The sequence below is a fragment of the Coturnix japonica genome, chromosome Z (genome assembly GCF_054131305.1).
Source record: "Coturnix japonica strain WE chromosome Z, WE-NBRP24, whole genome shotgun sequence".
Taxonomy (NCBI): Eukaryota; Metazoa; Chordata; class Aves; order Galliformes; family Phasianidae; genus Coturnix; species Coturnix japonica.
In genome coordinates, this window is record NC_140702.1 from 15274841 (window position 1) to 15288649 (window position 13809).

The window sequence follows — 13809 nt, forward strand, 5'->3', positions numbered from 1 at the left end:
TAACTGCATGCATCAGTACAGGCTGAGGGCTGATCTGCTGGAAGGGATCTCTGCAGAGAAGGCCCTGGGTGTCCTGGTGGACAGCAGCACAATGAGCCAGCAGTGTGCCCTTGAGGCCAAAACCAATGGTATCCTGGGATGCATTAAAAACAGCATGGCCAGCAGGATGAGGAAGGTGATCCTGCCACTCTGTCCTATCCTAGTAAGGCCACATTGGAGTATTCTGTCCAGTTCTGGACTTCCCATCTCAAGAAAGACAAGGAACTTCTAGAGAAATCAGTGGAGGGCCACGAAAATGCTTAGGGTCCTGGAGCATCTCCTTTACGGAGAAAGGATGAGAGACATGGGACCGTCCAGCTTAAATAAAAAACCTAAAATGTTAGATCATTTCTGAAGCTTCCTCCTGATCTGGATATGCAAAGTTGAAATGAGCAGCAAGGTTCATCATTTTTACATTTCATCTATCAGCCTACAGACCCATCCCATGGGCCCAAGTCATGTGGCACCCCCTGGGCAGCATGAGGGATCTGCCTCTTGTTAGTAAGCTTTAAGAAGGCTCAGGAAAGGTAGACTCCAGCTGCCTACTGGGAGCATGGAAAAAGAAACCTGACTTTTCTCACAGGTGTCAAGTAGCGAGCACTCTCCTTCCCACATCTCTCCTTTGGAGATCAGGGCAGAAGAGATGCCACCTTCTCAAGTTCCAGGCATGGGGATGAGGAATGGGAAATAACAGCTGATGCAACCCTCAAAACTCAACAGTTTTTCATGGTTGCATCTCCCATGGCTCTCTGTAGGGTGTCAGTATGCTTTGCCCCTCTCTGCTACTTGCTGGCACCAGGACAGCTACACACTACGCAGCTGCAGGGTGGATGAGAACCCCCTTGCCTGGCCCACGTGGTACATCCTTTCAGCCACCTCACAGCAAGAGCCATAGGTCCCAGCTCCCAACTGCCATGTTTTGGTCACCATGGGACACTCAGAATCCTATTGCCATGGCCACCCCTATAAACACAGGAACCCCATGTCCAGAACCCCAGTTGCTGAGCCAGAGCAGCCTGTGGCACCTGGACTCTGCAGGAAATATACAAGAAGCTTTCCCTTGGAGGACTGAGGATGGATCAGCCACCTTTCAAGAAGAGGTGGCTGATGGAAAGAGTCATTGACAGCAAACCCATGGATGTGTATCCACCTCTGGAGGACAACCTGATGGAAGTGGATCTCCCTACATCAGAGCACACTGGTCACCACTCTATCACTGTCAGGCTGGTCAGGAAGAAATCATGCCCCAAACACCACTGCAGGGGCACTAGGATCCCTGCACCTCCATCCAAACAGCTGCCTCAATGTCGGTGCTGATCCTCCCATCCTTTAAGTCTACCGTTAGATGGGAGAGCCCCAGCTCAAGGCCATCATGCATGCTTATGTGAAGCCTCCATTTCCTGATCATTTTCCTTTTGACAGCCAAGACTCCTACAAGCCCGTTGTTACCATCTCATTCCCTCCTCCCTACCCATGACCTCTCATCTCTTCTTTACCAAGTCCTGAGCAAAAGGGAAAGGCAGGGACTGCCAGCCTCTGAGCTGCTGCCCCTGGGCAGCAGTAAGAGTCCAGCAGAGGGACCTAACCCCCAGAAACCTCAAACACTGCAGGGATGAGAGAATCATGTAAGTTTATCATCACCCAGGTAAGCCCCAACTTGAGACCATCTTGCAGGCTCACATGGAGCCTCCATGTCCTAGCAATTTTTCTTTTGACAGACAAGGGTCCTGTGAGTCCTTTCTTCCTGTCTCCTTCCCTTATTCCTCTCCAGGGGAGGAGGAGGGATCAAACAAGTGACAGAGGTACTGCAGAGAAGCAGACTTCAGCTTGGACAAAAAGTGCCAAACTTCAGCAGGAAGATCCAGTCAAGATGTATCATTTGCACTTTTTTTTTTTTTCCCCAATACAGGGAAATCAATAATTTTTAATAACAATGCAAAATAACAATAATATAAAAACAAGAACACAAAATAAACAACTTTTCTTTTATGAAAAGAAAAGCAATAATTGTCTGCTTTTCTGTTTTTTACAGTTTTACAGTCTGTATGTAGATTCCCACATCCTCTCCATGCCCTTCTCCACATAAGAATGTACTCTGGAGCAGGACACACTGCCCTCATTTCCAGCCAGAGGAATAACCACAGAACTGCACATCTCATGTATGGCCCCTTGCCATGCCTCATCACTGTCTGGTATGTCAGAGGACATTTTACATAGAGCCAAAAGGTTGCGTTATGAACTGTCATGCAGGAAAAGAGCTCTGCAGAGAAGGATCTCAATCTCCTGGTGGGAAGCAAGTTGGTCATGAGACATGCAGTATGCCCTCACAGCAAGTAAGGCCAGTGGTATCCTGGAGAGCACTAAAAACAGCATGGTCAAGGGAGGTGGCCCTCCTCCTCAGCTCCGCCCTGGTGAGGCCACATCTGGAGTACTGGGCTCAGTTCTCGGCTCTCCAGTTCAAGATGGGGAACTTCTACACAGAGTCCAGCAGAGGGCCACAAAGATGGTTAGTGGCCTGGAGTATCTTCTGTGTGAAAATGGCTGAGAGGCATGGGACTATTCAGCCTGGAGAAGACTGCAGGATATCTTATCAATGCTTATAATTATCTAATGGGCAGGCACAAAGTGGATGGCGCCAGTCTCTTTCCAGTGGTGCTCAGTGAAAGGACAAAGGTTGGTGGGCACAAACAGAACACTGGCAGTTCCATGAAAACATGAGGAAAGGCTTTTTTTTTTTTTACTTTGAAGGTGACACAGCACTGGAACAAGACTGACTGTGGATTCTTCTCTGGAGAGGTTCAAAACCTGCCTGAATGTTTTCCTGGGCAGTCTACTGTAGGAAACCTTCTTTTGCAAGGGAGTTGGGCTTAATGATCTACAAAGATCAAACTTGAAAGCACTGCATTTGACATCCCAAGAAGGCTTAAAAAAATAAAAAAGAAAAAAAAAGAAAAAAAAAAAAGAAGAAGAAAAAAAGAACAAAAATACAGTTTAAAATAAGTAACTTGTTATCAAAGCAGAAAGAAATCTCACAAACACTCTCATCATTTACTCCTGATCCTCCAAAATTTGAATCAATAACATTCACCCTACCACATTTCTTACCAGTCATAGTGTTGTTACTCAGAATAATGCTCCTGCACTCCAACTAACTCTAATGTTTGTTTTGGATAAGAAATCTGCATCAGGATTTAAAAATGACAGAGAAATCCCATAGTTAGAGGAAAGAATCAATTTTAAAAGAACAATAGTGTTTCAAAGTCAGTTACTGTTATCATGCTTTCAAAATAAGGATCATATTTCCTGTTTAGTAAATAATAATAAGTTAAGGAAGTGGCACATATTTTGTCTACCCTGCTTGAAAGCACGACCTGAAATTGCAGTAAGCATTCACTTGGATCTTATTTCATACCATCTTTGTTAAAATACACCCTTGCTTCAATTCGGGGCTTCAAATTCCTAAACATTTTACACTGTCTTCCTTTTATAGAATCCTAGAATTGCTTAAGTTGGAGAAGACCTCAAAGATCATCTGAACCCAACAGATGTTATTGGACTGCCCAACACTTTGGAATACTTCACAGGAGATTAGGGCAGGATTAAGATTTGTGCTTGAATCAGTTTAGCTGAGATTCCCAAATGAGGAGTTGCATTCTTTTGCTAACCCTTCGTCCCCAGTAGCATCCCTCTGAAGGGACAATACCAAGCAAAGAAGAATACAGATGTGTGACAAGGCAATTCACTATAACACTGTATCTACTTTTCTGAGACCAGACAAAGATTCAGGCAACCATTACCCTCTCTCCAACAGTAGCAAACAGTAGATACAATAGAAAGCAAAAACAGCTATGTAAAAATAGCTCAAATGTATGCTGATACTCTTTCTCACAAACTCATAAATTAAAAAAAAATCTATGGCCCAGCATCTTTAATTTCAAGATATTTTATGTACTATCCTGGGTTTCCATGTAGTAATTTTACTCTCCCCCCTTAAAATTATTTCTGTACCATCCAAAATATTCTGTAGCTGTAATTCCTTTGTGGTATATAAATTCCAAAGTGACTGGAAACTGCTGAAAGGGAACACATATGCTTGAAGATGATGTTAAGATGAAAGGTTAAAAAAAACTATGTGAGTTGTCTCTCACATACTAAAACTTCACATAAAAGCGGTCAAAAGTCTTAGTTCACTGGGAGGAAAGGAGAAGAAATTTGCTATTTCTCACATTTCGCAATGCTGTCTTGCAAACATGTGGACTCAAGACCATAACATCTCAAGTCTTCACAGAGTGAGGACCTAGAGGCATGGATATGGTTAAATGGCAGCATGTTCTGTAGCATGGCAGGTACACCTCAGCTGCAAATGTATAAAATACATTCAAATGCATGGGCAACCATCAATTCCAACACTGATCATTTATTTTATGCTAATGTCTACCACACACACATCCACAAGCAATGAAAACATTTTAAGGTCAACTTAAGATTCGCAGTGCCTGACCTTATTTAAAATGTGAATTTAGCAATTTTAAGGTTCTGAAATGCAAGACACAAAGAGATAAGGTACATGTCCAGTAAGTTGAATCTGTGTCTATGAGCACTACTCAGTACAAACATAACACATGCACATGTTATCTTTGGATCATGTGGATAAAGAGTTGCCTGTATCTCCTTTCACTTACATATTCTAACACATATGAATTTTCCAGCTGTCTCCCTTATAGCAAAGCACTTATTTGTAGAAGATACTGCATGGCTACATACTCCATTGGTCATAATTAGACTGGCAGATGATACATTTTTCAATCTAAAGCTGACCATTCCTGGGGCAAGGAGATCACTCAGTCTGTCCTGAAGCCTGAGTAGCACCGCTGAAATAAGGCAAAAAGGATCACAGTGTGAGGGTGTCTCTTCCTTAATACCATACAAATAGTAATGAAGCAAAGGAGATCAACCCTTCCAAGAGGAATGTGGGCCCTGTAGGGACAGATCTCACAGACATATCCCTATTAAACTATCACAAAATATTTCTCTGTTGTACTAGATGAAACAGCACTGAGAATCTGTGCACCCTAAGTGCTTCCAAGTAACTATCATTGGCTGCTATAAAGAACCAGGGTTTAAAAAAATAAAATAAAAAATAATGGGCATAACATATTAATGCCACATCTTAGTTTTGTTTTCAGACCAAAGAGACTAAAGTTAGCATTGTAGAAGAAGGAGATACATAAATTAGAACATTAATACTGTTGTAAAAGCAAAAGCATCTGAACAGTAACTCCACTATCCAAATTACAGACTTCAGCTCCCACCAGTCCCACAAAATGGTAAGCATTTCTACATTAAAAGTAACAAGACGCAATCAAAAAAATCTGATATCTAACTAGGAACGTATAAATGAACAGCACTGCTGAAGAAAATACACTGTCTGGAGATAAGAGGATTGTGTACCCAGCGTAGACACCCATTTTTTGGTATTTGGTCAGAAAAGACTGGTATCTGCTCTTCTCATCTACCTCTGAAGACAGTAACAAGAGTGACTACTGTTCTTGATAGACACAGCAGTTAAAAGCACTATAGCTTAGCCAAAGTTCTTTTTTCAGATAGATTCTGCTAAGACTAAAATAGCAAATGTACCTACTTCCAGCTTCCCTTACACAAATAACTGATATTTGAAGTCAGCAAGTAGAAAAGTAGTAGATGCTTCCATTAACTCTTCTCTTTTTAAACCTGCTGCTAACATTCCTTGGAAAAGTACTGCTCCCATTTTTGAATCAGCTGAGAGGAATTAATGATCACTACTGGCACTTGCATCCTGGCTCAGACAGCACTTTCTTCTACTGCACAAGAGTGACTCACCATAGCACACAACATATCTCTGGGTGACTAACAGGGTTTAGGCCTCCTGGGAGAAGTACAAAGTACTGTTCTGAACACTGACTGCAACCCATATGGTTTCTGATCGTCATCAACAGCCTCTGTGATCAGACTATAAAACTGCCTGCTGTAAATTCAACATTGTAGCCCAGCATGAACTCCTGACTGGGAAAGCTTCATTCCTGAAAAACCCGTATCTTCAAAAAGTAGTATTTATTGAAAATACAGCACTGACAACACATATGCAAATGTGCCAAGATGTGGCCCAGATGTGAAAAAACTATGCATGAATATTCCCATTTGGAAGAAAATCCAAGGTACAAACAAGATAGGAAATGTGACAGAACATTCCACTTTATTCCTGCTTCCCAACCATCAAAAAGTCAGAACCATCAGATATGTATAAAGTGTACCTGCACTGCAGAATACACAAATCCACTGAGATCATTTCAACTGATGCTAAACTGAAGAATTTGTGAAAGCAGGAGACAAGAAAGAAAACAACAGGTGGCTCTGCAGCTTAAGACAAAACTGCACCTACCTGCAACAAATTGTGTGACTACAGTAATCACTTTTATCTGAAAATTATTACTTTGCTATCAAAAGGCAGAAATTTATATCAGATGTAATTCATTGCTCAGTTTTTCTTGTTAATATCTTTGCATTATTGAGTTTACCTCTGTTGCTTCTTTTTTCTCTCCTGATTTGGAAGAAGTTCCGTTTGCCTTCTTGTCACTCTGCTGTAAGTAAAGAAAAGAGAAACGTAAATATGAAGATCTTGAAATACCTTCCATGCTGAGCAAGTCTCAAATATCTTAATGCATATATGATGCAACTCTCACTCTCCACAATACAAAAGAACAATACATTTCCCTTCTCACTAATGGACAGATTTTTAAATCACAGAATGACTTGGGTTGGAAAGGATCTTAAAGATCAAACAGTTCCAACACTTCTGCTGTGGGCAGAGTTTCCACCCGCTAGATCAGGATGCCCAGGCCCCCATCCAACATGGTTTTGAATGCCTGTAGAGATGGGGCATCCACAGCTTCTCTGCACAGCCTGGGGCCAATGCTCCACCACTCTCTGCATAAAGGATTTTCTCCTAGTAGCTAATATAAATCTTCCCTTCTACTCCAAAATCTTTTCCCCTTATCCTGTCACTATCACAACATGAAAAAGTCTGTCTTTTTGCTGCTTATAAGCTCCCTTTAAGCACCAGGATGCCACAGTGACATCTCCCCAGAGCCTTCTGTACTCCAGCCCTCTGATGAACTTCATGCTCTTCTCTGAACCTGTTCTAACAGGTCAAAAATTTTCTGCAGAGGCCCAAAAGTCTGGATGTATCACTGCAAATGTGGCCTCATGAAAGCAGAGCAGAGGGACACAATCACCTCCTCTGCCCTGCTGCCCACTCCTCTTTTAATGCAGCCCGCTATACTGCTGGCCTTCCAGGGTGCAAATGCACAATGCTGGCTCATATCCAGTTCTCTTTCTATCAGAATACCCAAGTCCTCAGCAGGGCTGCTCTCAAGGAGTTCCTCTCCCAGTCTGTATGAGATTGCCCCAGGCCATGTGCAACACTTCACACTTGGCCTTGTTGAACCTCACCAGGTTCATACAGAACTACTTTTCAAGACTGTCCAAGTCCCTCTGGATGTCATCCCCTCCTTCTATCAAGTGCACCACTTGGCTTAGTGACATCAGCAAACTTGCTGAGGGCATAGTCAGTCCCACTAAAGTGCTGAAAAAGATGCTGAAAATCACCAGTGCCAACATTGACCCATAACGGACACTGTTCGTGCCCAGCCTCCATTGACCTGCTGGATGACTTCGACAGATTTCAGTCAGAAAGAAGATTTCAATAGCACTACATTTAACACTATTGTTGTGAGAAGTTCTGTAGGATATTCATATTATCACTCAGCCTTGATTAGCACGTCGCTCTCTGATGCTTCAGTAATGCTGTCAGTCCCACAGACTCCTGTAGAAACTGAACAGCTTTACCAGATAAACACTACATGTCCAACCAACATCTAAACTTTCTTCATAACCATACAGATGCTCATGATGTCCAATCCCTCTTACATGGAAGAGATCTGCTATTATGACTTCTAGAATTTTGCTGTTAGTACAAGACATAAACTCTGTCATGGTTCAAGCACAGGTGCACATCAAAAAATACATTCCTCTTCAAGCTTCCTGTGTCATCCCATCCAAGACATTAAAGTTCCTTCCACCTAACCCAGCGTGCCATTAGTCCTATTTATTCTTCATGTGTGGCAACATACTGAATATTCAGCAAGTACACTGTATTCAGCACAGGCTTTATTTTGCATCTCTGATAACAGAGAGTATGGTCCCACAAAAAACAAAACAAAACAAAAAACCACAAATTTTTCAACTGCATACTGTTTAATCTTAGAAAAAAAAAATGCTAAAAGCAAGTAATTTTGCCCATTAATAAAATAATAATAATAATAATAAAGCCATTATCTAATATCTCAGCTAGTATAACTTCCCAGGGCAACTCAGACATCAGAGAATGAGGATTCAAAACTGTTTGGTGGTGCTGAGTAAAGAGAAGGGATGAGTTTAGAGCCATCTATTCCTTTCTGTTTTGAAGACTGAGCAGCAGAAGTTTGCTAAAGCACTTAAGTAATGAGTTCCTCCGGCATTCTCTTTGCATGACTACAACTAGAAAGCAATGAGCCATGTATCACTAGACTATCTTTAGCTGGAATGTGCTCTAGCACAGCAACAGACAGGCTGGGGACGCAATAGCTGAATGAACAAATAGTACAAAATAAATAAGTCACATCTCTTATCCAATTCCATTAAGGTAGTACACGACAAAAAAAAAATCACATGTTGTTTTAAACAACTTCTAATAATTAAAGATTTTAAAATTAGTACAGGCATCACTGAGGCACTTGAAAAGTTTTAGAATTGGAAATACTATTCTCATATTCCCATTTTGACTTTTCAGTGGAAAACCTTACCATATAGGCTGTCTTTCCAGGTAAGATTTAGGTAGATTAATTCAATGCCCCATAAAAGCACTTCCAGTAAAGACACAATTAACCCAGTTATCTGTAGCTTTTATTACTACAGCCAACACACACCACACACATACCAGTAAAAGCAACATCAATAGATCTGCTTTCACTGACAAAAATCTGATTCCAGTGCCAGCACAGCTATAAAGTTCAGGACCTACGACTGCTGTTCAGCAAAATCATTTTATGTAGACCAGGCTCTGATCCTACATGCACACCCTCATTATAGGATCACAGACTCGTAGTCATACAATATCTCAAAGTGGAATAGACCCAATAGAATCATCAAATCCAATTAATGGCTTCACACAAGACCACCCAAACCCAAACCCTGCACCTGGGAGCACTGTCCAAACACTCCTTGAACTCTGGCACTGGGGCCGTGCCCACAGACTTGTGCATCCCGTTCCATGCCCACCATCCTTTGGTGCAGACCCCATCACCAGCTGCCCCTCCCCTGGCACAGCTCCATGCAGTTCCCTTGGGCCCTGTCACTGTCACACAGAGCAGAGCTCAGCGCTGCCCTCCACTCCCTGTGAGGAGCTGCAGCTGCCATGAGGGCTCCCCTCAGCTCCTCTGCTCGGTGCTGAGCACATTCAGGGCTCTCAGCCGCTCCTCACCCTTCTTGCCATCTTTGTTGCAGCACAACACTTTAAAAGCTGAGCTGCCCTGAACCTAGCTGCATCTCTTACTGTTATCAACACAGACAGCTTGTGGACAACTGCAAATGCATACTGCATAGAGTAAAAGGCTTTACTGGCTTCCCAAGTGGACATTAACTACCATAATGGAAGTTGGTTAACAAAGCAAGCACGTTTTCCTATATATTGCATGCATGTTGTCAGTCCTACTGGTTTGTTCTCTCAGGTTTGGGCGCAGCTTTAAAACAGTAACACCAACTAAAGTCCAGAATGATTCTTTTTCCTTTGCAAGTCACAGAAAGAAGGAACCCTACATAGATTCTACTGTGTGCACCTTTCCTTCCCATGTCCACATCTTTTTACTTGCCAAGGAAACCCACACCAGACAGGATCAAGAGAGCTCCCAGTCCCAGAACTACACTGTGTCCCAGCAGTTGGCTGAAGTGAAGAGCATCTGAACCTAAGTGTCAAGGCTCTTCTCCCACCTCTAGACTAGGCTGTTATGTACAGTAATCCCAGGCTCCCAGACAGAGCTTGGGGGAGGGGGGTAGAGTTAAAGGCAGGACAAAGGGGTTGGCAGTATTCCCTCAACTATTCCCCAGCATCAACTGCACAACCCTGAAGCACCCTAGGGAGGCCAAGTACTCCAGCTCTGCCATGCCTAAACTCAAGTCAGGCAAGGGTTAGGCACTTGAAGCCTAAGCTGTGTCAAACAGCATCTACAATAATGAGGCTCCAATTCAAAATTTAAATAAGGTTTAAACACTTGGAACAAACATGTAAGTCTACACCAAAGTGATTTTTATTCAGTCACTTAGAGTCTGTGTAAACATTAAGCACTGATGCTCTCTGGCCTCGGATAATAAAAGTCTACAAAGGCATAATCTCACTTGAAAGTCTGCCACCTTGAGGAAGTAAACTGGGAAAGCACAACTTGCTTATCCACCTTCCATGAAGATCACACTGGTTCCATTAAAAGCTTATGTTTAAGACATGAGAAGGGACCCTATTTTAAAATCAACCTTCATCAGCTCCCTTTTGCTTTGCATTTCCAAGTGCCGAGTCTTCAGATTTAAATAAATTAATCAATTTGCTTAACAAGAAACTCAACTGAGCTTTCCTGGGATGGTATGCATGCCTCACTCTTCTATGTCCCCATGTGGGTGAGAGAGGTTGCTTTTGTTTTGGGCATTCTACTCTTTTTCTTGCTCACTTTTCTTACAGTGACAAAGAAATGTATGCACACGGTAACAACATACCCATACCAATGGCTGAAGCAGCTCCAGCTATGTCACAAAAAGAGCCAGCACACACTTTCAGTTAGTTAAACTTAAAACGTAACTTATTTTCAACTCTTTCCTGTTTAAATCAAATTGGCCGCAAATATTTTTCACTAAAGACAAAACAAACAAAACCACTCACAATCACAACATCTGGGGGAAAAAAAAAAACACCCAGTAAAAGTATCATTAACAAGAAAGTTTATCATCTTCAATTTGTTCCGTACGCACAAAAACATCTCGACGCTATTGCTTCAGCACATTTACCTTCAGATTCAAAATACTAATAACAGAATGTACGACTGCATCCTCAGCTTACACTTGTAAAAATCAGACTTCATCTGAAACTCCTGCTCCTTGACATTCTTTCTAAATCTCAGGAGTTCCACTAGCAGCAGCAGGCCCTCAGTTCAAATATGCTGCATTTCAGCAGTCAGCAACAACATTCAGTAACTGGGTAAGAAGGGAAGTCTGCCTGCAACAGCCTCATCTTAAGTCAACTAACTGCATTGCTGCTGATGATGATGAAGACAAACATTTTATACTGACAGGAATCTGACCATCATATTTCAGTCGAAATTGAGAAAAAGACAGAGATTTTTGATGCTGCTCAAAGAACTGACAGATAAAAGACGCGTCAAGGAAGTGCAGAGAGAGCATAGGTGAAAGCCAGATTCTTCTTACAGCCCTTGCATTATGCTTTGCGCACATATCCTAGGGAAACAGCAACAACAAAAACCATCACCTAACACAAAAAACACCGAATCTCTCATGCCTGTTCCTTTCTTCCTTCTCTCCTGCTGCACTCCCTCATCTATTAGACCGTGATGCCCTCCAGGAAGAAACTGCCCCAGTAAATGATAGATGTTCACATGGATGGCGAGGACACTGGTCTTGCACAAAGGCCAGTAGAGATGTGCTGGTGCCAGTAACTGCAGAGATTGCTTTCCAACAGAGTTCAAGAGGAGTGGTTTCCCTCTGTGAATGCGGGCAACGAGGTGGTCTTAGTATCTTTCCCAACCCTGGATTCAATGGCCCAGGACTACAGGGCCATCATCACTTAGTGCAACAGTTCTCAAACTTTCTTATTTCTGACTCTGCATTATCGTCACCATGCCGTATCACTGGCTTAATACAACAAATTACTTCCAAAAACACCACTAATCCATCATCTGAGCTATTCTGAGCAATGGAAAGTGCAATTAGAAATCGAGGGAATCCCATATACCTCAGCAATTATTCAGGAAATATGTTAAATCAGTCATTTCTCTGAAAGACGCCTCTCCTCTTACAAAGTTTCTCTAAAACTTTAACAGAGGGCAGGCTCCCTCTCGCCACTCCTCTGAAAGACTTTTCAGCTTCCTGCTATGACTAATAATTCAGACGACTTCTAAGCAATTACAGGTCCTGTCAGACTAATGAGCATTAACCAAGCTGAGCTGAACCACAGAGAGCCATGAGAGCTGAGGTTTACTCAGAGACTGTTCAGCGAGACAAAACTATTCCTGGCAGCTCCACGACCCACCTGCAGTTAAACACACGTTTCCAAAAACAGGCACAACGCAGGATTTTCACCCAAAGCAGAAACAAACCCCCGCAAGCTCTGCCTTACACTGCGTATCACCAATTGCTGAGTTCTGATCGAATGGCACAGTTTAGTCACTTCTAGAGCTTGCATTATTCAGAGCATCACGAAAACAGCCGTCAGCACAAAACGAGCCCACGTCCCAGCATCGCTTAAACAAAGAACACAGCAGAATTTCGGAGCTACATCCAGAAAACGCCAGGCTTTCACAGGACCTGACGCACAACAACACGAGCACGTGAAGAGCGCCCATCCGCCGCCCATCACTCCCACCTCCCCGCTCATTCGTGTCACAGCCGGGCGACCCCGCCCGCAGCCGCTGTGCGGAGCCCTCCGCAATCCGTAGCCGCAGCCCCGCATTTCACATTTACCGTGGCATACCACCAGCGTGCAAAAGCCATGGTGCTGCTCGCTGCTCCGCACTGCACGGCACGGCAATACAGGGCACACAGACGCACGGGCCGCGCCCCAGCAGCCACCTCCCTTCGGGGGCGGCACCCGCCAAGGGAGCGGCCAGAACCGCGCCCCAGCCGCCCCCGAGACCCGCATCGGGCGGGGCTGCGGTCCGGGCAGGAGGTCGGGGTTGGCCGAGGGGGTGGGGGGGGGGGAGGCGAGAAGGGTCGGGGTCCATCAGTGCAGCTGCCGTGCCCCCCGCCCGCCTCACACCGCGTTCGCGTCGCTCCCTGCCCACCTTACCGCGGCGGGGCCAGGGGGGCCCGAGCCCGGCTGGGACATGGCGCACGGAGCGGCTGCGGGCGGGGGGCGACCGGCGGCGGTGAGGAGCGAGGAACGCTGCCGAGCCGCGCAGCCAGTCCCTCCTCTTCCTGCCGGGCCGGGGGGGGCCGAGGGGACCGGGGCAGGGCGTCCCAGCTCGTTCTTCCAATGCAGGAGCGGCTTGCATTGTGTGGCTGTTGTCAAGGTTTGGGGGCGGGAGGGGGAAGTGTCGACACTTTCCAACTTTCGAGTGGAGTTACTGACAGTTTCACTGCTGTCTCCCCCCGTGGAAGGCCTATTTTCCGCAGCCTTTTGGCAAGGCTTGTGGATTCCGACAGACCTGAGCGCAAAACTGCTCGTCCCGTGGCCTCAGCCCGGGACTGATACGTGACCCGCAGCGCTAAGGCTCCCGTCAGTAGCACTCACTGGATATGTGGTCAGAAAGCTTTCCAAATATCCCGACCTGTGGAGTCCTCACAGAACTGAGCTCCTGACTGACAACAGTAATGACAGCTCTTCCAAAATACTGCAGAGGTTGTCGTGGTCACACAGAGCTGCTGGAAGTTGAATCATGACTGAGTAACCACGATCAAAACAGATATTCTCTGTAATAA

At 44.3% G+C, this 13809-nt stretch overlaps 1 protein-coding gene across 14 annotated transcripts in view; it reads right to left on the minus strand.

Annotated features, from left to right (window-relative positions):
- CAST (calpastatin) overlaps positions 1–13397 on the minus strand; it is a 60165-nt gene extending 46768 nt beyond the window's left edge. For 5 of the 14 annotated variants that reach the window (XM_015849668.3, XM_085528729.1, XM_085528728.1 and 2 more), the window contains exons 1-2: positions 13173–13397; positions 6594–6656 (exon numbers count right to left, since the gene is read on the minus strand). In XM_015849668.3, coding sequence (XP_015705154.1) covers positions 6594–6656; positions 13173–13382 — 273 coding nt within the window. In that variant the 5' untranslated portion in view covers positions 13383–13397. Of the gene's footprint in view, positions 1–6593; positions 6657–12852 lie in introns of all 14 variants that reach the window. The other 9 variants (XM_015849673.3, XM_085528733.1, XM_085528731.1 and 6 more) reach the window with 3 other exon arrangements.
- Between the last annotated feature and the right edge of the window lie 412 nt (positions 13398–13809).